We start from the raw sequence: 25,182 nt of genomic DNA on the forward strand, positions 1-25,182 counted from the left end.
AATCCTGTCTTAAGGGTGTTTGAATAGGGTGTGAGCCTGTGACCTGGCCCAGGAGCTAAGTATTTATCATTACAAAAGACTGGCCCGACTACCCAGGAAATCCAATCAAGTAACCTGCTAGACAGGAGATAAACAACAACAGGAGAAAAACAGTATTAAAATTTCTGTGATGTAGGTGGGATGTATCTGAGGGGTGGTCTTAGGTTACACCCCTTCTGTGATGTATGTATGATGTTTCTGGGGGTGGTCTTGATCTACAGGATGGGAATTTCAAAAGTCTTTATAAGGCTTTGCACACCATTTTTCTGGGTCCTCCTCTTTTCCTGCATGTGAGGGGAGCACCCTGTTGCAACAGATCAATAAAGATCAAGCTTACTAGCTGCTTTTCTTCTCAATATTCTCTGGTTGGCCTCTGTTATTTTCTCCTACCAATAGGGAACGTATGTAAGGACTCTATATGGGCTCTTGGATACCCCATAAGGGAAAAGGGCAATTTTTGTTTACAACACTAGCTAACAGGACCAGTGGTCAGGGATGATGGGAGTTGTAGTCCCAAAACGTCTGGAGGGCCGAGTTTGCCTTTGCCTGCTTGCTTTAAACACCTTAAAAAACAACAGCACCCTTTTTTTGTGAAACTGCTCTGGAGAAGGGGGTTGAGCAACTAAATGACCCCTATGGTCCCTTCCAACTTTCTACAATTCTAAGACTCTAGGCCCACAACTATTGGTGAGTTCACACTGTGTACATTGTGCAACCCAGTTGCCAGCTGATCAGTGCTGGGCAAGGAAGCCCTGCTCCAAGCACCATAGAACCAGCTTCCTTTAATCTCAGTACTGAAGGAGGATAACTATGTCCATCATAAACATTGTGAATGTATTTCCACAGTGTGGGGGATAGGGGCGGCCTCATATTACATAGTAGACCACGCTGCTTGCCTGCTTGAGATCTCATCTTCAGTCCCCAGTATCTTCATTGTAATAGATATTGGGTAGCAGAGCTGGATGAAACTTTGGAGAACCACAACCAATCAGAGGAGGTAATACAGTGGTACCTTGGTTCTCAAACATAATCCGTTCCAGAAGACCGTTTGACTTCTGAAACGTTCAAAAACCAAGACGCGAAGGGCTGGCTACAAGTTCAGTTGAAAAAATTGAAAGACACGCAGCGGAAGCCGTTCAAATTCCAAGGCACGTTTGAAAACGGAAGCAACTACTTCTGGGTTTTTGGCGTTCGGAAACCGAAACTTTCGGCTTCCGAGACGCTCGAAAACTGAGGTACCACTGTACTGGGCTAAGCCAGGGGTGGGGGGGAATATTTTTCAGTCCGCAGGTCACATTTTCTTCTGGACAACCTTCCAACAGCCACTTTGCAGAGGTGGGCAGGGCTAGGGGCAAAACTAGGCAGAGGAACAAATGTAAATTTTAGCTTTTGTAGAGTAGGCTATTTTCTACACACCTGCTCCTCCACCCACTCTAACCTGTAGTCAGGTAAACAAGGGCCATTCATAAGAATTCAAGGGTGCATTCTTCCAGCCAGACCAGAATCCCTGGGGCACAAATCAGCACCAGTGAGGGGTGTGGGCTGAGGACAGTTCCCAAGGGCAGTCATCTAATCCAGGGGTGAGCAAACTTTTTCAGCAGGGGGCCGGCCCACTGTCCCTCAGGCCTTGGGGGGGGGGGTGCGGACTATATTTTGAAAAAAAATAATGAACGAATTCCTATGCCCCACAAATAACCCAGAGATGCATTTTAAATAAAAGGACGTGTTCTACTCATGTAAAAACACACTGATTCCTGGATCGCCGGGGGCCAGATTTAGAAGGTGAGATCCAGCCAGATCCGGCTCCTGGCCTTAGTTTGCCTACCCATGATCTAATCCAGGCATGTCCAAAACCCATTTCAGGGGCCTAATGTGGCTAACCGGTTGGTTTAATCCGGCCCCTGTGGCAATTTATTTCCTGGTGGTAAAATCATAAAAAAGCTCAACAAATTAAATCCTAAAAAAAAGGTTAACAACTTTGGTCGGCCCTCACAGCCAAAAATCTTTCATCAAATCTGGCCCTCTTTGAAAAAAGTTTGGACACCTTCTAATCCAACCTCCTTCAATGCAGGAATCTTTTGAACCCACAACCCTGAGATTAAAAGTCTCATGCTCTACCATCTGAGCTATCCCAACAATCAGAGAAAGTCCTGGAAGGCTTCAGTCAGACCTTGGGGGCTCTGTGTTCACAGGGGGGCTTCCTATGAACAGAAGCAGTTTGCTGGATGACGTCAGTGTGCTAACTTCCTGGCAGGTGGGTTGCTGCTGTTTTCCAGTAGCAGGCTGGGCAAGGAGGTCAGCACAGTGCAAATGCACCAGCAGGGGACCGTTTGCACCACACCAACCTTCCTGCTACCTTGCCCCTCCCAGCACATGACTGCAACCCACCTGCCAGTTGGCTGCTATGAGAAGCAGGATTCTAAATTAGATGAACTTTTAATTTGATACAGCAGGGCTTTTTTATGTCCTTATGAAAAGGTGTAGGCAACATGTAATACAATTTTTTAAACTGGCGAGGGAATTATCAGATCATTCCAATGTTTCAGATACGAGGAGCTCCTTTCCCTTCTACATTGCCAGCCGAAGCAAATGGAGAATTATGCAAATACATGCAACTTGCATTATTCAGCTTTTTTAAATGAAGAATTTGGATTCCCTTGATGTAGGATGAGGATTTTCTTTTGCACAAAGCTTTTGCGGGGAAAGTGACATTTGCCCACCAACTCTAATTTCAGCGGAAGATATGCTAACGAGGTTAATAACATACAAATTTGTTTCAGCTCTTGTTTCTAAGACTCAGTGCTGGTTTAATACTGGACATGCATAGATGAAGAGTTGGGAATCACTGGAAGAACTAAGCTGATCTTGGCTTTTGTGGGGGGAAATAGGACTGATTTGGTTTGACAATTATTCTCTCCCACTTAATCTGTTGATTATGTTGCTCAGATATCTGCGGACGTGGTTCGATTACGAACATGATGATATTTTTTTGGAATTTAAATAACTGCAGCAAAAAAATGGCAATTGTGTTGGAACCGTATGGTCATAATCCTCCAGCATTGAAAAAAAAAGGGTTTTGGGAACATGGAGTTTAGTTTTAATGGCAAAACTGACTGAATAAGGCCACATGAGAGCTTTTATTGATTACATCCATATCCTGCCTTTCCTCTAAGGATCTCAAGACAGATTACACGATCACCCGTTTCCCCAATCCGCCTACCTTTATTAGGAGATGGCAGATAGTCATATACAGAAATTTCCTGATCTCCTTTGTTTGCTTACAAGAATGCAGAATATAATTTAGATATATGTGAGACCTTCCCAGTTCTATAACCTCTTTATACTATGTGAAATTTCTTTATAATGAAGAGTAAAGGAAAGAGTTGATAACGGCTAGTCTTTTTGAGATGAATTAACCACACTTTCTCTGTGTCTCCCCCTCAACCTTGTCTCTCTTGTAGAATGAGTATGATGCCTCTGGGGGCACTCCTTCTTCCTGCTCTGTGTTTCCTGGGTGCAGTAATTCCGCCGGGACTCCAGTATGCCACCTTTTCGCACAACGCCACCAAATTCCTCCATCTGATCATGGATCCCAACTCGGGGACTCTCTACCTGGGGGCTACAAACTTCCTCTTCCAGCTGACGTCGGGCCTGGCGCTGGAGGAAGCCGTCTCTACCGGTCCCTCATTGGACAGCAAGGATTGCCTGCCGCCCGTCACCAGGCAGGAATGCCCCCAAGCGCAGGAGACGGACAACTACAACAAGCTCTTGCTGGTCAACTCGCCCAAGGAGGAGCTCATCGTTTGCGGCAGCATGTGGCAGGGCATCTGCGAGAAGAGGAGACTCGGTTTCATCGACCGCGTCCTCTTCCAGCCCCAGACGCCGGGGGACACCCAGTACGTGGCAGCCAACGACCCCAACATCTCCACCGTGGGGCTGATCGGATACGCCAAAGACAACATGCCGCTGCTCTTCGTGGGCCGGGGCTACACCAGCCGGGGGGTCGGGGGCAGCATCCCCCCCATTACCACTCGCAATCTCGGGACCCACCCTGGGCAAGACCCGCACTCCATCTTCTCCTACGAGGAAACGGCCAAGCTGGCCGTGGGCCGCCTCTCGGAATACAACCACCACTTCGTCAAGTCGTTCACGCACGGCTCCAGCGTCTACTTCCTGTTCTACCGGCGGGACCTCAAGTCGCACTCCCGCGAGTACCGCACCTACATTTCCCGCATCTGCCTGGACGACGCGCACTATTACTCCTACGTGGAGCTGCCCTTGCTCTGCCGGAGTAAAGGGAAGACGTACACCCACCTCCAGGCCGCCTATGTCTCCCAGCCGGGCGGAGAAGGCGGTGTTGGCGGCGCAGCCCGTGGAGACGTGCTTTTTGTCGCCTTCTCCGCCTGGCAGGCTTCTTCTGGGAAGCTGAGCGAGGAATCCGCGCTCTGCATTTATACGATGGACGAGGTGGACCGCCTCGCCACGCGGACCAGGGACCTTTGCTACACCAAGGACGGGAAATCAGAAGAAGGTGTCGAGGTGGCTTATATAGAGTACGACGTCAGCTCCAACTGTGTCCAGCTGTCGGCGGTAAGTGGGGTGTGTGTGTGTCCTGCGATGTGCTTGTGGGAACCCACAGCTTGAAGGGGGCAAGATGGCGTTCATTGTGCCAGAATGGTTTATAGGCAGGAGGTAAAGGGACGCGGGTGGCGCTGTGGTCTAAACCACTGAGCCTCTTGGGCTTGCCAATTCGGAAGGTTGGCGGTTCGAATCCCCGCGACGGGGTGAGCTCCCGTCGCTCTGTCCCAGCTTCTGCCAACCTAGCAGTTTGAAAGCATGCCAGTGCGAGTAGATAAATAGATACCGCTATGGCGGGAAGGTAAACGGTGTTTCCGTGCGCTCTGGCTTCCATCATGGTGTTCTGTTGTGCCAGAAGTGGTTTAGTCATGCTGGCCAGATGATGCAGAAAGCTGTCTGTGGACAAACGCCAGAAAGAGAGATGAGCGCCGCAACCCCATAGTCACCTTTAACTGGACTTAATCGTCCAGGGGTACTTTCCTTTTTTTTTTTTTTACCTATAGGCAGAAGGAACTCACCTTTGCGAGTTCCACAGATCAGAGATACATAGGTAGAAGATGGGTGGGTGCCTTTCCTGGTTGATTTCTGCACAATTTGAACTATTTCAGCACAAGTTTCTGAATCTCAATTGTTAAAAAACAACAACACACCTTTCCTTACCCCAGTGAAATTCCCTCTGTGGGTGGTGGTGGGTGGGTATGTACTAGGAATGGACCTGTTTGTGGAAAAAGTACAGGAGGCATTCAACATGGTGCTAGGCTGATGGTTTTGTCGGGATAGGCAGTTCTGATGGAATGATTCCCCCATCTCCTTCCCCCTGCATGCTGTTCTGGGGGTTCTCAAGCACAGGCAGGAAACTCCATTGTGCAGGTGGAAGTTCTTGCGCAGAGCTTCTGCTGATGTGGGGCTCACCCTATGGGTTGTAGCCAAGTGGGTTCTACTCAAGAGTAGACCCATTGAAGTTAATGAAACCAAAGTTAGTAATGCCTGTCAACTTCAGTGGACCTACTCTACCGTTGGCTACAACAACCCTATGAGCTGTGTTCAGTCATGGAACTCAGTAGAAATTCCTGGGCTCCACAGCCTTTGATTCTTCTGCGTGTGTCCTTTTTTTTTTGCACCAGCCTCTGTTTGATGGATCATGGGGTTCTAGTAAAAACAAAAACCAAAACCCTAAGTCGATCTCGCGAGCCTGAAGTCTGCCCACCCCTGCCATCGACCACTTTCCAAGAAAGTAAAAAATTGTTAAATCATCGGCCACGTACGGAGGAAAGGTTGCCGATTAATGTTTTCAGTTGACTCAGGTAGATATTAGCCTCACTTCAACACCTCTTTGCATCTCGGAGAAATATGATGAAGTATAAAAGTAGTAATACTTGAAATGCATATAACAATTAAGTGCGTTATATAATGAGCACTGCAGGAATCAAAATCTCTGCAGGAGCTGTTGTCTTTTGTATTCCGGCATTGAATTTCAAATTACACCTGGTTGTTTAGAGTTCTATAAACGATGATTTATAATTCAGAAATAATAACTCCGGGGCAAGTCTTTCGAATATATGTTTGTACTGTTTTCCTCTTAGAAAAAAGATGGAGACGTCGGAGAAGGAGTGGTCAGGGAGGCAGATTTAATCGCCCATAGCTGAACAGCTCTTCTTGCTTGCAATTATTGTGGTCAGCCTTAAACCTAGTCACCTTAAACCTATATTACGGTCGCCACAATGGAATGTCTAAGTGCCATCCACCCCCCCCTCCCCAGTTGTTGTTGGTGGATATTTTCATTTCTACACAGCTTTATACAGTGGTGCCCCGCAAGACGAATGCCTCGCTAAACGAAAAACCCGCAAGACGAAAGGGTTTTCCGATTTTTTAGCGGCTTCGCAAGACGAATTTCCCTATGGGCTTGCTTCGCAAGACGAAAGCCCATAGGGAAATCTCCGGGGACAGCGGGGAAGCGCAGCGCGCCTTCTCCTCTGTTCTCGGACCTGTCCTGAAGGCTTGCGGTGGGAGGAAGGTTTTCCTCCCCACCGCCAACATTCAGAAGGCTGTTCTGAAGGCTGGCGGTGGGAAAAAAAGCCCTTCTCCCGCCGCCAGCCTTCAGAAGAGTTCCCCCAGGGCTGCCTAGGCTGCGGATAGCAGCCTGCTGCCCCGCGCGAGGGGCGCTCTGCTTCAGAGCGCCCCTCGGGCGGGGCAGACATTCGCAGCTTGGGGAGCCCTGCAGGAGTTCCCCGCAGGGCTCTCCAAGCTGTGGATAGCAGCCTGCTGCCCCGCGCCAGGGGCGCTCTGCTTAAGGGAACTCCTGCAGAGCTCCCCAAGCTGCGAATGTCTGCCCGGCGCGAGGGGCGCTCTGAAGCAGAGCGCCCCTCGCGCGGGGCAGCAGGCTGCTATCCGCAGCCTAGGCAGCCCTGGGGGAACTCTTCTGAAGGCTGGCGGCGGGAGAAGGGCTTTTCTTCCCACCGCCAGCCTTCAGAAGGCTGTTCTGAAGGCTGGCGGTGGGGAGAAAAGTCCTTCTCCCCCCGCCAGCCTTCAGAAGAGGTCCGGGGACAGACTGTCCCCGGACCTGGTCTGAGGGCGGTCTCAATAGGAACGCATTAATTGATTTTCAATGCATTCCTATGGGAAACCGTGCTTCGCAAGACGAAAAACTCGCAAGAAGAAAAAACTTGTGGAACGAATTAATTTCGTCTTGCGAGGCACCACTGTATTTTAAAGAAAAAACTCTCAAAGCCGTTTACAGCACATTAAAACATCAAATAAAATAATCCAGAACAAAAATTCAAGCTTCAAGGAAAATATTTCAGACCCTTTTCTAAGTGACATTTTGCTTTCCCCATATATATTTCCCTACTTAATTTATATAGCAGCCCCATAACAGAAGTACTCTAGGAAGCCAGTGTGGTGTAGCGGTCAGAGTGTCGGACTAGGACCTGGGAGATCCGGGTTCAAATCTCCACTCAGTCAATCCCCACTGGATGAACTTGGGCCAGTCACAGCCTCTTAACCTTACCTCACTGGGTCATTGTAGCGATTAACTGGAGGAGGAAGGTGAACCATTCACTCTGCTTACCTGCTTAAGAAAGCTGGAGAGCCCAGCCAGATAACAACAACAACAACAACAACAACAACAATTTATTTATACCCCGCCCATCTGGCTGGGTTTCCCCAGCCACTCTGGGCGGCTCCCAACAGAATATTAAAAACACAATAAAACATCAAGCATTAAAAGCTTCTCCAAACAGGGCTGCCTTCAGGTGTCTTCTAAAAGTCTGTTGTTTATTTCCTTGACATCTGGTGGGAGGGTGTTCCACAGGGCGGGTGCCACTACCGAGAAGGCCCTCTGCCTGGTTCCTTGTAACTTGGCTTCTCGCAGTGAGGTAACCACCAGAAGGCCCTCGGCACTGGACCTCGGTGTCTGGGCAGAACGATGGAGATGGAGACATCAGTTGCCAACCTTGCACCCAGAGATCTCCATGCAATCGCAATTGGAACTGCGCCAGTCACAAAAACTGGGAAATTTCTAACACCGCATGTGTTGAGGGAGCTTACACCCATATTCAGCGAAATGTGTGAACTAGCCTAGTTCCATGGAGAGTGAGGGAGCACCTTCCCTTTGGGAAAAGGGCATTTCTTCTTCTTTTCTTCTTTGGCGATCACTCGTAGCCAAGTAAGATTGTTTTCCATAAACACGGTTTTAACAGTGAGTCCGTAAGTGACTGTGGAGGCCAGTTCTGGATCCACACGTCCTTCCACAGTGGGGACATTGGTTTCCTGGTGGGAGTTGATCACGATGTGGATTTGCCACGCGTGCCTTCCTCTTAGCAAGTTTTTCCCTTGCGTCCTGAGTTTAGTGTCTTCAAAGCCCATGACACCTGTTCTCCAATTGTTTGTTCTCCAACTGGAGCGCTCGCAGGCCAATGTTTCCCAATTGTTGGTGTTTATACTACATTTTAAAAAAGATTTGCCTTGAGATAGTCTTTAAACCTCTTTTGTTGACCACCAGCATTATGATTTCCATATTTAAGTTTGGAATAGAGTACAGTGGTACCTTGGGTTACAGACACTTCAGGTTGCAGACGCTTTGGGTTACAGACTCCGCTAACCCAGAAATAGTACCTCGGGTTAAGAACTTTGCTTCAGGATGAGAACAGAAATCTCGCAGCAGCGGCACGGCGGCAGCAGGAGGCCCCATTAGCTAAAGTGATGCTTCAGGTTAAGAACAGTTTCAGGTTAAGAACGGACCTCCAGAACGAATTAAGTTCTTAACCTGAGGTACCACTGTACCATAGTTGCTTTGGAAAACCATAGGACTGCTTAGAAGTTTGTCTTATAATAGTTTTCCCCTGGGGTTGTCAATAGATGGGGCCTGTGGGTGGGGTGGGGACGGGGACACAGGAGCCTGGTGCTGTGTCTGTTTCAGCGCAACACCCACACTCCTGACTCCTCTGGCACATTAAAAACTTAACCGATCTATTTGTGGCTCTTACTCTTTAAGGGGACACAGGCCTCTCTTTGTTGTTGTGGACCTGCTCTTGCGACTCAGACAGCAGCTTTGGAATGCAGAGTTACCAGCCAACACCTGGTGAAAGGGACAGAGATAAGGGCACCCAGATAAGCCCAGTCACCTGCTAATTGCTTCAGATCAAAGAAGTGTTAAAAGCCTGGCTCCAGGGGCCAATTCGAAAGCTGGCAAGCCTTATATCCCTTGTTTTCAAGAGCCTTGTAATCTCTTTCCGCTGCCCAGAGGCATCGATAGGCACCCTTGTCAAGGGAAGGAAGTAAAAAAATACGTGAGAGAGAAAGATAGCATGCCTGTTGACCTTGGGCATTGCTGTAAGACCCCCCCCCCAAAAAAAACAACAACAACCCAGAGAAGTTTCAATTTGCATAGGAAGATCCCTAACAAGAACTACAAAATCTTGGGCCAGCTCTGTCTGGAGGGCAACTGGAGAGAGAAGGCCTCTGTCTGTACTTTGTGGTTTCCATTGCAAAGGAGGCACCGAATGTATTTTTATGGGAGACTTGTAGATCATCTACTGGGGGGAAATAAAACGGGAAGTTTGTCCTGAATGGCAGCCCTGTAAAAGTGAGGAGCTTTTCAGCATGGCTTCTTTTCTCAGGTTTTTTTTTGGGGGGGTGGGGTTAATAAGCTTTTGCAGGAGCTTAGGAAGCTGCCTTATTATTTAAGAGGTTTGGTATAGGGCGGCTTCTTTTGAATCGGACCCCAAAAGAGAGAGAATGCAGAAGTGCAATACAGTGGTACCTCAGGTTACATACGCTTCAGGTTACAGACTCCGCTAACCCAGAAATAGTGCTTCAGGTTAAGAACTTTGCTTCAGGATGAGAACAGAAATCGTGCTCTGGTGGCGCGGCAGCAGCAGGAGGCCCCATTAGCTAAAGTGTTACCTCAAGTTAAGAACAGTTTCAGGTTAAGTACGGACCTCCAGAACGAATTAAGTACTTAACCTGAGGTACCACTGTATGCTTGTCATTTTGGACTCACAGCTGTCCATGGAGGCACAGGTCAAATCTGTGTCTAGGGCAGCTGTTTACCAGCTCCATCTGGTACGTAGGCTGAGACCCTATCTGCCTGCGGACTGTCTCGCCAGAGTGGTGCATGCTCTGGTTATCTCCCGCTTGGACTACTGCAATGCGCTCTATGTGGGGCTACCTTTGAAGGTGACTCGGAAACTACAACTAATCCAGAATGCGGCAGCTAGACTGGTGACTGGGGGCGGCCGCCGAGACCATATAACACCGGTCTTGAAAGACCTACGTTGGCTCCCAGTACGTTTCCGAGCACAATTCAAAGTGTTGGTGCTGACCTTTAAAGCCCTAAACGGCCTCGGTCCAGTATACCTGAAGGAGCGTCTCCACCCCCATCATTCTGCCCGGACGCTGAGGTCCAGCGCCGAGGGCCTTCTGGCGGTCCCCTCATTGCGAGAAGCAAAGCTACAGGGAACCAGGCAGAGGGCCTTCTCGGTAGTGGCGCCCGCCCTGTGGAACGCCCTTCCAGCAGATGTCAAAGCGATAAACAACTACCTGACATTCAGAAGACATCTTAAGGCAGCCCTGTTCAGGGAAGTTTTTAATGTGTGATATTTTACTGTATTTTTGGTTTTTATGGAAGCCGCCCAGAGTGGCTGGGGAGGCCCAGCCAGATGGGCGGGGTATAAATAATAAATTATTATTATTATTATTATTATTATTATTATTATTATTATTAAGTCTAGTAGCCTTATTCAGAACCAGCGGCAGCTTCCAAACCATCCTCAGAATGAACGTAAACACATAAGAGGAGCCTCCTGGTCCATCGGGTCCAGCCTCCCATCCTCAGAGCGGTCAACCAGTTGCCTGTGGCAGCCTGCAAAAACGGCCAGGGAACAGCAGCGCTTTCCGCTCCTGAGGATTCCAGAAACTGGTATTCAGAACCATTGTGGCCTCTGACAGTGGAGATAGAACAGATCCATGAGAGTTGTTAGCCACTGATACAGCCCGATCCTCCAAGGATTTTTGTCTAATCCTTTAAAGCCGTCCAAGTTGGTGGCCATCCCTGCTCCTTGTGGGAGTGAATTCCACAATTTAAATATACACCGCGAGAAGAAGTACAGTGGTACCTCGGGTTACATATGCTTCAGGTTACAGACTCCGCTAACCCAGAAATAGTACCTCAGGTTAAGAACTTTGCTTCAGGATGAGAACAGAAATGGTGCTGCGGCAGCAGCAGCAGCGGGAGGCAAGTGGTGCTTCAGGTTAAGAACAGTTTCAGGTTAAGAACAGACCTCCAGAATGAATTAAGTTCTTAACCTGAGGTACCACTGTACTTTCATTTGAATCTTCCAGCATGTAGCACATGGGTAGACAAACTAAGGCCCGGGAGCCGGAGCCGGCCCACTCACCTTCTAAATCCAGCCAGTGGACAGTCCGGGAATCAACGTGTTTTTACATGAGTAGAATGTGTTCTTTCATTTAAAATGCTTCTCTGGGTTATTTGTGAGGCATAGGAATTCATTCATTTACCCCCCCCCCAAAAAAAATAGTCCAGCCCCCACAAGATCTGAGGGACAGTGGATCGGCCCCTGCTGAAAAAGTTTGCTGACCTCTGCACTGTTACATGTTGACAAATAATGCATTATTCTGCTTTCCTTTGGTCCACATCATGTGCTCGAATCCATATTCCAATGTGCATCCAGATGTACTCCTGGGAGAAGCCTCGCATGTTTTTTTCTCCTGCTTGACACTGCTACATAAAAAAATGTAATATAAACACCAGCAATTGGGAAACACTTGGCTGTGAGCGCTACAATTGGAGAACAGCCTTTACCAAAGGTGTCATGGGCTTTGAAGACGCTCAAACTCAGGGAGAAAGGGAGAAATGTGCTAAGAGGAAGGCACGCTTGGCAAATCCACACCTTGATCAACTCCCACCCAGAAACCAATGTCCCCACTGTGGAAGGATGTGTGGATCCAGAATTGGCCTCCACAGCCACTTACAGACTGATTGTTAAACCATGTTTATGGAAGACAATCTTACTTGGCTATGAGTGATCACCAAAGAAGAAGAAGATGAAGAAGAAGAAGTAGCAGCAGCGCTTTATAAGCGCTATTGACACTGTGACACCAGATGGCGCTGTGGAGTCCTGGCTTTTGCCAACGTGATTTCCCTTTATGAAGTTTAACAACGTGTTTTCCTGAAACGCTTTTTTGATGTGTCTAGATCCAGCCTAGATCCAGCCTACAGCAGTTTCATGGTTTGAACGCTGCAAAATAGGGAGCCACTCCCATCAGGGCAGGACTTTGGGAAGTCAGGAGTCCCTATTCAGCAGAATGAGAATCGGCCGTCCCCTCCACCACCAAAACACTGCAGGGTATTGTCACGGGGACAAAGGAAGGTGCTCTATATCGACTCAGATCATTGGTCCATCTCACTCAGAGGCTCTCAAGAGTTTTGGCAAGGAATCTCTCCCAGCCCTACCGGGGATTGAACCTGTGACCTTCTATATCCAAGGCAGATGCTCTTCCACTGAGCTAGGGCCCTTGCGGGCCAAGTAATGCACATTATGCCGATAAAACCATGAAGCCCCGAGTCTAAAAGGAGCCCCCACTGCCAGCTGCTGAGGCAACAAGGATGTGTTCCCTTTCCACCATCGCCCTTACAGTGGTACCTCGGGTTAAGAACTTAATTCGTTCCGGAGGTCCGTTCTTAACCTGAAACTGTTCTTAACCTGAAGCACCACTTTAGATAATGGGGCCTCCCGGTGCCACCTCACCGCCGGAGCACGATTTCTGTTCTCATTCTGAAGTAAAGTTCTTAACCCGAGGTACTATTTCTGGGTTAGCGGAGTCTGCAACCTGAAGTGTATGTAACCTGAAGTGTATGTAACCCGAGGTACCACTGTACTAATGTTTCCATGACTTTCAGCGCCCTCGCAAGAACCACATAAAACAGGCGCCTTTCGAAGAACTTGGAAATGTTCCTGAAAGTCTGCCCCGTCCGTTTAGCTCAGGCAAAAGTCTCGATTTGTCCTATGCAACCTGTTGGCTGGGATCTTTTTCAGCTTTTTAATTTTACTCGTTTTCCTGGCCCCACAGACAAATTCAAAGCCGGTTTGTAGTAGCAACACACTTGGTCCCATTGAAAGCATATTCAGATCTCCAAGTTGCCTGCGTGAACTGTCATTTCCCAGTTCGCTCCTCTCAAACTGGAAAAAAAAAGAGACAAACCAGCAGATAATCCGAACACCCCTTTTTCGTAGCTTTCCCTTCTGTGTGACCCTTGGACCTTCCTTAGCAGAAGCACAAACTCCTCATTTTTTTTGCAAACAGCTTAAATGTGCAACATGCCTGACTGGGAGGAGGGGTGAGGGGTGAATGCCATTATAAATGGAATTTAATATCAAAATAAATAGCCAAGCAAGGAGGGGAAGAAGGCCTCTGGGACTGGAGGGCAAACCATGAATCTCCAGAGTTTTCTGGCTCTGCGTTCTGTGGCTTCAGCTGCATAGTTTAGAACGCAAAGGTGGCATGTGTGGAACACAGACCTTGTTTAATGGCGTGTTTATCCTGTGGCGTGTGAACGTCAACCTTGGCCATTCAGCCCTGGGAAGGGGCTTGCCATTAAAAAGCTCATATTGGGCTGTGCATGTTTTGTTGTGCCAGTTGCCAAATCACTCCGTTCAGCTTACAAAATGAAATGCCTGTCGGTTTCCCCCATATATACACACATACCTCTCCGGAGGCAGTTTGAGCTTGGCTGGTTTCTCACCGTGGCCCGTTCTGCTTGCATTCTTCCGAGGCATATAATGCTAATTCTGTGCTCGCTTTGCAAGCGAGCCTCCCCTCCCGCACAGGTTAGCTCTGGAAACCGGCTCCCCAGCAAATTCCGCAAGCTCGCCTTTGAGTCTATTTTCGACATGCAGGGGAGGGCCAGAAAATCCAGACACTAGACAGAAAATTCAACTTGGTCCCTTCCACTGGAAATCGTTTGGCTTGGCTCACTGTGGAGGGTTGTGGTGTGAGGTTCTGCAGACAGATGTGTGTGTGTAATTTGGGCGACAGGGATTCCTTAAAGATGCCTGTACGATACTTTTAAGCATCCTTTTTTTAAAAAAAGAAAAAGCATGCATAGCTTTAAAAAATCTTTCTGGAACCTGGAAACGGCTGCCACTGCTTGTCCTCACTTCCCCAGCAGTGGTGGGGGCACCTGGGATTCCGCTGCCTAAGGGGGAGTGGAGAGAAGTTTAACCCTGTCCTCCCTGGGCTGCTTTCTACAGAAATGTTGTCTCTGCAGCTGTTATTTGCCCCTCTCCCCCCCCCCAATTCTCTGTGTTTGCAGCAAACAGCACCTCCCGGAGGGAGAGCTGAAAAGGAATAATTTGCATGGCAGTTTCCCCAAGCACTAAGTGAAGTGAAACACACACATCCAAAGTCACACCTGCCTGAACGTTGCAATGCAGTTCTCCCACCGGTGTCTGCATAAAAATGCATACCTTAATGAAGTGTGCACAAAAATGAAGATTGGTTTAAGGTTTTTTTAATTATCGTACTAAGGAAAAAATTGGCTTGCCAAAATGTGTTAAGCTGCGTATGAAATTGTGTTCTTTAGGAGAAATTTGCACCCAAATGCTGATGAAGTTTCGTGAGGATTCTTTTTAGAAAACTGTTGTTGTTGTTGTTTTTTGGGGGGGGCGGCAAATTGCTTCAAAATGTGGAGGAGTGAATTTAGGATTGGAAAGAGAAGTTGATTGAGAGAGTCCAAATTGACAGATGTGCCTGTTCTTAATCTGGAGGTCCACAGCTTGAAAACTAGTCTCTCTTATGTGCAAATGATTGGCAATTAGGCAGGCGTGTCCTGTTCTAAAGGTGGCCGAATTGGAGAAGAGCAGAGCAACGGTTGGGTTGGAAGGAGTTGCAAAACATTTTCCCAAATAGTATTGTTAGCATTAAAGGGTATATTAGTACAGTGTAAAGTTGTTGGGGGGAGGGACTGCAGCTCAGTGACTCATAGTTTTGCAAGCAGAAGGTTGCAGGTTCAATTCCTGGCATCTTCCCCCCCCCCTTTTTAAAAAGGTTTTCTTAGCAAGTGATGTGATAGATCTCTGCCTGAGATCCCCAGAGAGCTGCCGCCAGCCGTAATTTACAATGCTCAGCTAGTTGCCAAAGAGCCCCATCTGGTCTTAGGAAGCTTCCTATTAACCTTAGTGCTTGAAGCCCAGAGGTAGAATATCTGTCAGAGCAGGACATAATGTTGGGCACAAACTGTACTTCTGACATCATGTTGTTGGGTTCATTGTGGTACAAGCTGGCTTCTCGTCGGAAGAATTAGCTTCTGCCAGGTTGCAGGAGGAAGCAGCAACAAACTGAGTCCCCTTGTTGCCCGGAGACCGAGGAACAAAAACCTGAACTGGAAAGATCACACTCTCTTTTTCTTTGCAATACAGTCATACCTCGGGTTGGAGTAGCTTCGGGTTGAGCGTTTTCAGGTTGCGCTCCGCGGGAAGTAACGGAGCACATTACTTCTGTGTTTCACCGCTTGCGCAGACGCTCAAAATGACGTCACGCGCATGCGCGGAAGCGGTGAACCGTGACCCGCAGACGCGGGTTGCGTTTGCTTCAGGATGCGAATGGGGCTCCGGAACGGATCCCGTTCACATCCAGAGGTACCACTGTATCTGCTTCAGTCTATTGATGTCGAAGAAGAAGAAGAAGAGGAGGAGGAGTTTGGATTTGATATCCGCTTTATCACTACCCGAAGGAGTCTCAAAGCGGCTAACATTCTCCTTTCCCTTCTTCCCCCACAACGAACACTCTGGGAGGTGAGTGGGGCTGAGAGACTTCAGAGAAGTGTGACTGGCCCAAGGTCACCCAGCAGCTGCATGTGGAGGAGCGGAGAAGCGAACCCGGTTCCCCAGATTACGAGACTACCGCTCTTAACCACTGCACCACACTGGCTCACAGAAGAGGCTCCTTTGCTGGCCAGGCTTTTTCTCTTGTCATTCTTTCCCTTGGCCAGAGCTTGAAGATGGCAAACTGGCTGGTTCCTTCCTGCAGGCTCGCCCTTAAGCCCTGGAACAGCTTTCCCAAATCTAGTGCAATCCAGACATCTTAGACAGCAGCACTGGGCTGATGAGAAATGATGGGAAATGTAGTCGCAAACATCTGGAGGGTACCAGGTTGGGAAAGCCAGGTCTAGATTTAGGAACTGGACTGGGTTTGAATTCTGACACCATCAATATTGGGGTGGAGAGAGCATGTGTGTGCATGCAAGGAGGAAATGTGCTCGTGGACACCCGGTGAAGCTGAATGTTAGAAGATTCAGGAGGGACAAAATAAAGTATTTATTTATGCAGCACTTGGTTAAACTATGGAACTCTCTCCCACTGGAGACAGTGTTGGCCATCAACTTGGATGGGTGGCTTTAAAAGAGGATTAGGCAAATTCGTGAAGGATAGCAGGCTATCAGTGGCTATTGCCACAAGGGCTATGCTCTGCCTCCGTGGTTGCAGTAATGTTCCCAGAAGCGGCAAGAGGATACAGTGCTCTTCCACTCGGTTCCTGCATCTGGTTGGCTACGGTGAGAAGAGGATGCTGGACTAGAGGGGCCATTGACATGATCCGGCTGCCCTCTTCCTATGTTCTTACATTCCACCATGCAAATTGTTTCGCCACCTTTCTGAGTTTCATAAAGTCCTGTTTTCCTAGCACCATATTCAGTAATGGCAGATTCTGGGCTCGTGGGATCGGTTTTCCTTTTTTTTTTTACTGGAGCTCCACGGTCAAACAACTCTGAGCTAGGGTCAAAGCAGTGACCCTCCTGGGTTGGAGCCACTTAACCTTATCAACTCTATACTCACCTGGGCTGAATATGAAAGGACAAATCTACACCTGAATTACTGCGCACCAGGAATTGTGCTAGGGCTTTTCGTTATTGCTGTTGTTAAACCATTGGGATTCTAATGTTTGCTGATCTAGTGCAAATATCTCTCTCTCTTTTCAATTTTCTGTTTTACAATTTAAAATACTCATTTTACATCCTTAAGATATCAATGACCTCCCTTCTTCTCTTTCCATGGTTCTTTTTACATATCATAAATCTCTGCATATTTTACAAAAACTATGCCGTTCGGTATTCCATTATTGCATCCATCAAAACTTGTTTACAGTGTTGAATTTATCTTAATGCTGCCAGCGTTTTCAAATAAACACAATTTTCCTCCATATCTTCAATAGACATATTCCAATGTCCAATTATTTGCCATACATATTCAATCAACGTTTTCCAATCTTCTCTAAACGTAGGTTCTTATTCTCTTATTCTATATATTAAGTCTGCAAGTTGTGCATAGGTAAAGGTAAAGGGACGGTCCAGTCGTGGCCAACTCTGGGGTTGCGGCACTCATCTCGCTTTATTGGCTGAGGGAGCCGACGTACAGCTTCCGGGTCATGTGGCCAGCATCACTAAGCTGCTTCTGGCGAACCAGAGCAGCGCGCGGAAACGCCGTTTACCTTTCCGCCGGAGCGGTACTATTTATCTACTTGCACTCTGACGTGCTTTCGAACTGCTAGGTTGGCAGGAGCAGGGACCGAGCAACAGGAGCTCACCCCGTCACGGGGATTCGAACCACGACCTTCCGATCGGGAAGTCCTAGGCTCTGTGGTTTAACCCACAGCGCCACCCGCGTCCCTTGCAAGTTGTGCCTATTCTCGTGCAAATCTTCAGTCGATCTACCAGTAGATCCCAGCAGACCCTCTGCTGTTCCCAAGTTCTTCTGTTCCAACACTTTACGTATTTGTGGTTTATATCAGATTATTGCAACCGACCTCCCAAATGTTGGCTGGCTTGGAATAGCTTTATTCTTATCTTCTTTCTCTCCCTCTCCCCAAAAAAGGATACTTTGGATGCCTACCCTTGTGGCTCAGACCACACCCCCAGTCCAATGGCCAGCCGTGTGCCACTTGAAGCAGAGCCCATCTTGGAAAAGCCGGACGCCCGCCTGACCGCTGTGGCCGTCAGCATTGAAGATGGGCACACTGTCATCTTCCTGGGAGACAGCAAAGGTTGCCTGCACAAGGTAGGAGCAAGGTGGGCCTGGCGTGGGAAGGAGGGGTGGCGCCTCATGGGGCCGTCACTAATTCTGGGTGCCCCATTATTATTAAGCAGAGTCGTGTGGTGTGTGCTTCAAATGTGCAAGGCAAGGTTTGCACCACATATCTTGTCTCAACGAAGATTGATCTGCAGATCAGGAAAAGTGTTTATTACGTAATGTGGTACGTGCTGCTACAGGCAGGGCTGTGTGTGCTCAGATGCACTGCAAATTGGATCGGGGCAGGGGAGCTGAATTTTGCAACCTCTACAAATTGTGGAAAGCTCAACAATATGTGGGAATATTATTTGGTTCTTTTATATAGTTGGTTGGATGGGTCCTAGCAGGAGGGATGCAGACTCAAGTTCTACATAGGGACGCGGATGTTGTCGTCTAAACCACTGAGCCTCTTGGGCTTGCCGATCTGGAAGGTTGGCGGTTCGAATCCCCGCGACAGGGTGAGCTCCCGTTGCTGTGTCCCAGCTCCTGCCAACCTAGCAGTTCGAAAGCACACCAGTGCAAGTAGATAAATAGGTGCCGCTGTGGCGGGAAGGTAAACAGTGTTTCCGTGCGCTCTGGTTTCCATAACTGTGTCCCGTTGTGCCAGAAGCGGCTTAGTCCTGCTGGCCACTTGACCCGGAAAGCTGTCTGTGGACAAACACCAGCTCCCTCAGCCTGAAAGCGAGATGAACGCCACAACCCCATAGTCACCTTTGACTGGACTTAACTGTCCAGGGGTCCTTTACCTTTTTACTTATATAGATATAGATATAGATATAGATATAGATATAGATATAGATATAGATATAAAAAAAATTCCTTCCAGTAGCACCTTAAAGACCAACTAAGTTAGTTCTTGGTATGAGCTTTCGTGTGCATGCACACTTCTTCAGATACACAGTGTATCTGAAGAAGTGTGCATGCACACGAAAGCTCATACCAAGAACTAACTTAGTTGGTCTTTAAGGTGCTACTGGAAGGAATTTTTTTGTTTGTTTGTTTTGACTATGGCAGACCAACACGGCTACCTATCTGTAACTGGATATAGATATAGATATAGATATAGATATAGATATAGATATAGATAGACAAACACACACCACTACTGACCCTGGGAAATCCTGCTTACTGCTGCTTTTCTGGCTTCCACGACTTCACCAGACTCATACAAGCTCTGTAGCCTTTGGGCCGGATTCAGCTAAAGCGTTACACTAGTGGAAGACAGTATAAGGACCCCCACTTATGCAACAGGGCTTCCCCCCCTCTCCTCCCCCCATATGATCCCCACCTCCACCACATCTGCTCTGGAAGGTCAGAAGAACCCCCAGAACAGGGGGATGGGGTGGGAGATGGTTCTGTTGGGCAAGCAGAAATGTTTGCATGGATGGGACAATCTCCTTATCGCTCTATCGAATCCCACCTTTTATATACAGCACTGAGGGTCCAGAACTTGCTTTTAAGATACATTTTTTAAAAAATGCCTAAGGTTTAGCATCCAGCCCCAGTGTCTGGACTTCAAGAAAATGGGGAGCACGCAGCCAAAAATATGGAATCTGCTTCATTTGGGGGCATGAACAGACCCAGGATGTAGTTAGAAGTCTGCTATGCACACTTTTCAAAATACACATGTTCTTGATGTGGAGGCAAAGTTCCATATTGGAAAAAGGAGCTTCAGTTCTTCCTCAGCCTCATTCTCCTCTATGTGGGAAGTATCCTGGGGCATCAACCCTGGAACTGAAGTCTGCCCAAATTACTGCAGAAGCAGCATTTTTAGCAAGACTTTCATTCTTTAAAAACTCAGAACAGGGGGGGTTGGACTAGATGAGCCTTGGTGTCCCAGCTCTACAATTCTGTGATTCCATGATTTTCTTATGGGTATCTCACTGAAAGTTTAAAAATAAAAATTAGCATTCTTTGATCCAGAAGGTTAATTTTTTCTTTGTATCTTCACTGTAAGGAGAAACCAGTGGGAGGTGGCACTACAAGCCCCGTATTACAGTTTTCGGTCCTTAATTTGAAGGCTTTGGTGTCCTCTTTTTTTGTGGGGTGGGACACGTAGCCCTGCCTTTTTCTTTAGCCTTTAGGTGTTTATTGTTGTTTTTAATTTAAGCTGCTTTGCGTTGTAAGAAAAGCAACTAAGAAATAAAGCAAACCATCACCGTCACTCCTGACCATTGGCCATGCTGTCTGGGGCTGATGCCAGTCCTGGTTTGCCCTTTTTGACTTAAATCAATAATAATAATAATAATAAATTTTATTTATATCCCGCCCTCCCCAGCCGAAGCCGGGCTCAGGGCGGCTAACAACAATAAAACAGTACAAAAGTACAACACAAACAACACTCTAAAATCATTCATTACAAAATTAATTAAATTCAAGCCACTGGCCACCATTGGGCCAGAGCTCCGCGAAGATTGCCGAGGGAGGGAGTCAGGCTGTGCCCTGGCCAAAGGCCTGGTGGAACAGCTCTGTCTTGCAGGCCCTGCGGAAAGATGTCAAGTCCCGCAGGGCCCTAGTCTCTTGTGACAGAGCGTTCCACCAGGTCGGAGCCACAGCCGAAAAAGCCCTGGCTCTGGTTGAGGCCAGCCTAACTTCTCTGTGGCCTGGGACCTTCAAGATGTTTTTATTTGAAGACCGTAAGTTTCTCTGTGGGGCATACCAGGGGAGGCGGTCCCGTAGGTACGAGGGTCCTAGGCCGTATAGGGCTTTAAAGGTTAAAACCAGCACCTTAAACCTGATCCTGTACTCCACCGGGAGCCAGTGCAGCTGATATAGCACCGGATGAATGTGATCTCGCAGCGAAGACCCCGTAAGGAGTCTCGCTGCAGCATTCTGCACCCGCTGGAGTTTCTGGGTCAGTCTTAAGGGCAGCCCCACGTAGAGCGAGTTACAATAATCCAGTCTGGAGGTGACCGTCGCGTGGGTCACAGTGGCTAGGTCAGGGCGAGAGAGGTAAGGAGCCAACTGCTTAGCTTGGCGGAGATGGAAAAATGCCGCCTTTGTTATAGCTGCAATCTGCGCCTCCATGGAAAGGGAGGTGTCGAAGATTACACCCAAACTCTTAACGGATGGAGCTGGCACTAATTGCGCCCCCGCTAGAGATGGGAGTTGCCCCCCCAGTCCCATATCGTCCCGTCCCAGCCAGAGGGACCCTACCTGCACAATCAACACTCTACCAGTCTCTTCCCGTTTTCCAACTTAGCCTGACCTATCAACCCAATGGGCATTTGGGAGCTGCCCTTCAAAAAAGGCAATGTTGGTTGCTCACAACTTTTCCCTGTCAACTGTTGGGCCTCAGTGCCACCTAGTGGCCTTCTTCCAAAGTCAGCGCAGGTGGCAGCCGTCCCCACGATGTGCCCCAGCTCCAGTTGCCGCCTTTTGCACTTTTGCTAGGTGGTGGTCCTGGGTTTCAGCTCCTTGTCTGGGTTTTGTGGCAGTTGCCACAACCAGGAGCTGCTAACTTTCCAGGCAATGTTCCTTCCAGTGTGTGAGTGAATGAGATAACCTGTCACCTCTTACTTCCCTACCAACCAGCAACTTCCCTGGGTTTTTCAGTTTGCATTGCCATCATATTTTGGAGACAGTTGCCCGACTCCATTGTGGATCACTCAGCCTTATTCATTTAATGCAGGGCTTCCCAAAATTGGGCATCTAGCTGTTTTTGGACTACACTGGTCCTGCTATCTAGGGGTGATGGAAGTTGTAGCCCAAAGGCAGCTGGAGACCCAAGTTTGGGAAACCCTGATTTAATGCGAACGCCAGCAAGGCAATCCCTTCCCTTTTCCCTTCTCTCCTCTGATGCAATGGCCTGATACTTTAGAAGCGCCCCGCTGTTTTCGTTCCCTTTCTTTGCAAGCTCTCCACTCCCGTCTTCTGCTTGAATACGCTTTTAGAGCACCAGGAGGAGGCAAACAGCAGTCATTTCCCCCCGCGCAAGACGTCAAGCTTTTTCTCTCCCTCATCCCAATACTTCATGGAGAAAATACTGTTTTTTGGTAGCTTGTGGTCTTTGCTTAGAGTTAATAATGGTGTTTGGTCCTTGGTTTGACTTGCAGTGCAGAAAGGCCTTAAGAGACAGCGAAGGCACCCAGTTTGCCTGGTTTATTCTGGACACATTAAATGAGGGTTTCTGCTCACTGAATGCGAGGAATAGATTTACAGTGGTACCTCAGGTTACAGACGCTTCAGGTTACAGACTCCGCTAACCCAGAAATATTACCTCAGGTTAAGAACTTTGCTTCAGGATGAGAACAGAAATTGTGCTCTGGCGGCAGCGGGAGGCCCCATTAGCTAAAGTGGTGCTTCAGGTTAAGAACAGTTTCAGGTTAAGAACAGACCTCCAGAACGAATTAAGTTCTTAACCCGAGGTACCACTGTACTGCTGAAAGAGTCTTAGGCTGGCAACAATGGCGTCCTTCTCTCCCTCCCCTTGAATTTGATACCTTTCCCCATTTTCATTTGCTGCCTTGCAGGTGTACTTGGGACCAATGGGAGACGCCAACCTGTACGCTTCTCTAGTGATCCAGCCAAACAGTGCCGTGAGTGGAGACCTCCTCTTCGACCTGCCCAGGAAGCACCTGTATGTCATGACTCAGTCTATGGTGAGAGCAAGTGGAAGTCCCTGCTGTGTATTGCTGCTGTCAGCCATTTTGGACAAGGCACAGAACACCTGGGGGTGGGGTGGGGATTTTGTTTGGCGATTTTCTCTTCCTGAGCCAAGAGGCGGACACATATACTTTTAAAATCCTCTAATTTTTCTGATCCTGAGAATGCCCTGCGGGAAAGGCGCTGCTGTTCTAGTTGGCTGCAGTGATCGAAGATATCTCTCCCCTCTGGGCCTTTCTCATGTGGCCTTGTAATAATAATAATAATAATAATAATAATAATAATAATAATAATAATATATTATTTGTACCCCGCCCATCTGGCTGGGTTTCCCCATTAAAAACTTCCCTGAACAGGGCTGCCTTCAGATGTCTTCTAAATGTCAGGTAGTTGTTTTTCTCTTTGACATCTGAAGGAAGGGTGTTCCACAGGGTGGGCGCCACTACCAAGAAGGCCCTCTGCCTGGTTCCCTGTAGCTTTGCTTCTTACAATGAGGGAACAGCAGGCCCTCGGCGCTGGACCTCAGCATCTGGGCAGAACAATGGGGGTGGAGACTGGTTAGTCTGCTTGCCTCCTTCCACTCTGCCTGCCCTACAGCTGTGGGGGAGGCTGCGTGCAATCTATTTTTTCTGCGCAGCGTCTTCGCACGGCTCCATTTGTGTGCAGGCGGCACAACGTTACACAGGAGGAGCACAAGGCGCAATGTTTCACTGGTGTTAAAGGCACGGGGGGGTATTACTTCAATCGCCGCGTTCCTCCTGTGTAACATTGCGCTGCCCGCACACAAATGGAGCCGCGCAAAGGCCCGCACGGGAAAAACGGACTGCCTACAGCCTCCCTCCCAGCTGTAGGGCGGGCAGAGTGGCAGGAGGCAAGCAGAATACGGAGGCCCTGCGGGAAAGGCGAAAAGTGCTAAAAGAAATTTTTAAAAAAGCTTCACCGCTTCCCCCCCACAGCGCAACTCTGGCCCCCCCCCAAAGCTCAGCGATTGCCGGTGAGGGAACAGCTGATAGGCAGCCTATTAGACGCCCGCGGCTGTTGGCCTCTAGGCACCCCCCCCCCCAAAAAAATTCAACAAGTCAGGGCAATTTCCCCCCATTTTCAATGTACAGTCATACCTCGGGTTGAATGTGCTTCGGGTTGAGCGCATTCGAGTTGCGCTCCGCGGCAACCCGGAAGCAACGGAGTGCGTTACTTCCGGGTTTCGCCGCTTGCGCATGCGCAGACGTTCAAAATGACGGCATGCACGGAAGCGGCAAAACGCGACCCGCGCATGCGCAGGCGTGCCGTCGTGGCTTATGTTGCGTTCAGGATGCGAACTGGGCTCCAGAATGGATCCCGTTCGCATCTCGAGGTACCACTATATTATTCCTCCAACAAATGTATTCTTTCACCTGGAAACCTGATAATATAAACAAACAAACAGATAAATCAGTCAATCAATCAATCAATCAATCAATCTCCAAACGGATTCCTTGAGAGGCTGGGTAAAAAATCTGATGGTCAAAAAAAGCATCCTGCCAAAATAATACAGTCATGTAGAACAACTTGGAATTGCCGAGATCCTCATGATACCATAGTGGTTCTTGTTGGGCTTTAAGCACATTGATGGATTTCTCTCCCTGCGTCCCACAGAGAATAATTGGGGAGAGCCTTCTGACACTCTTAGAATGTTGTGACCTCCTTTGAACTCGCAGCACAGAGGAGGATGAAAATCCATATCTATTTATAGATAACAAAAGCTCCGGCAGTCATGCTAATATCCCAGAGGGATCATGAACATCTAAAGGCCGTTGAGTAATGGAAGAGAAAGGCCTTCATTCATTCATTAACAGTTGTAAGATGGTTATGAGACTTGAGAAGGGGACCTGGTTCCTAAGCGTGCTTTCATTTAATTTATTTTACCTTGTTTGAGCCCTACCCTATTGTATCGTGAGGGTGCAAGGTCAGTAGCAATACTTAAGCCCAATCAGGCCCATAAGATGGGTGCGTTTTTATTTATTATTTTATTATTTATAAATAAATTGGATTTATATATACCGTCCTTCATCATACAATCTCAGGGTGACTCACAGAGCAGGGTGTAGTCCAGCCTTTCCCAACCTGCTGAGTATAGCTGTCAACTTAGATTTGAAAATAAGGGACCAGCAGCCTCGAAAATAAGGGATCAGCAGCCAAAATAAGGGATTTTGCTATTGTAAAGAGTTACATACATTGGTAGGATTGACAGATGCTGTCAATCCGGCATGAGGCGGCTGTGGCGGCGCCCTTCTGCGTCCCTCCCCATCCCCTCCTCTTCCTCCTCCCTCAGGCTGCCTCCTCAGCCTCTGCTACCGCCTCCGGGCTCGCGGGCGGCGTGGGCGAGAGTCTCTCTCCCTCC

The 25,182-nt window shown here is 48.3% G+C and overlaps 1 protein-coding gene across 4 annotated transcripts in view; it reads left to right on the forward strand.

Annotated features, from left to right (window-relative positions):
• The window catches only part of PLXNB1 (plexin B1), a 145,434-nt gene that overhangs the window by 56,436 nt on the left and 63,816 nt on the right, over window positions 1-25,182 (forward strand). For all 4 annotated transcript variants that reach the window (XR_014544855.1, XM_083600282.1, XM_083600281.1 and 1 more), the window contains 3 exons: window positions 3,501-4,629; window positions 18,003-18,185; window positions 22,670-22,798. Coding sequence is in view for 3 of the 4 variants with exons in the window: in XM_083600282.1 (XP_083456408.1) it covers window positions 3,502-4,629; window positions 18,003-18,185; window positions 22,670-22,798 (1,440 nt within the window). In the remaining variant the exon portion in view is untranslated. The remainder of the gene's footprint in view (window positions 1-3,500; window positions 4,630-18,002; window positions 18,186-22,669; window positions 22,799-25,182) is intronic.

This window comes from Podarcis filfolensis (genome assembly GCF_964270895.1).
Source record: "Podarcis filfolensis genome assembly, chromosome: 2".
In the NCBI taxonomy this organism is placed as follows: domain Eukaryota; kingdom Metazoa; phylum Chordata; class Lepidosauria; order Squamata; family Lacertidae; genus Podarcis; species Podarcis filfolensis.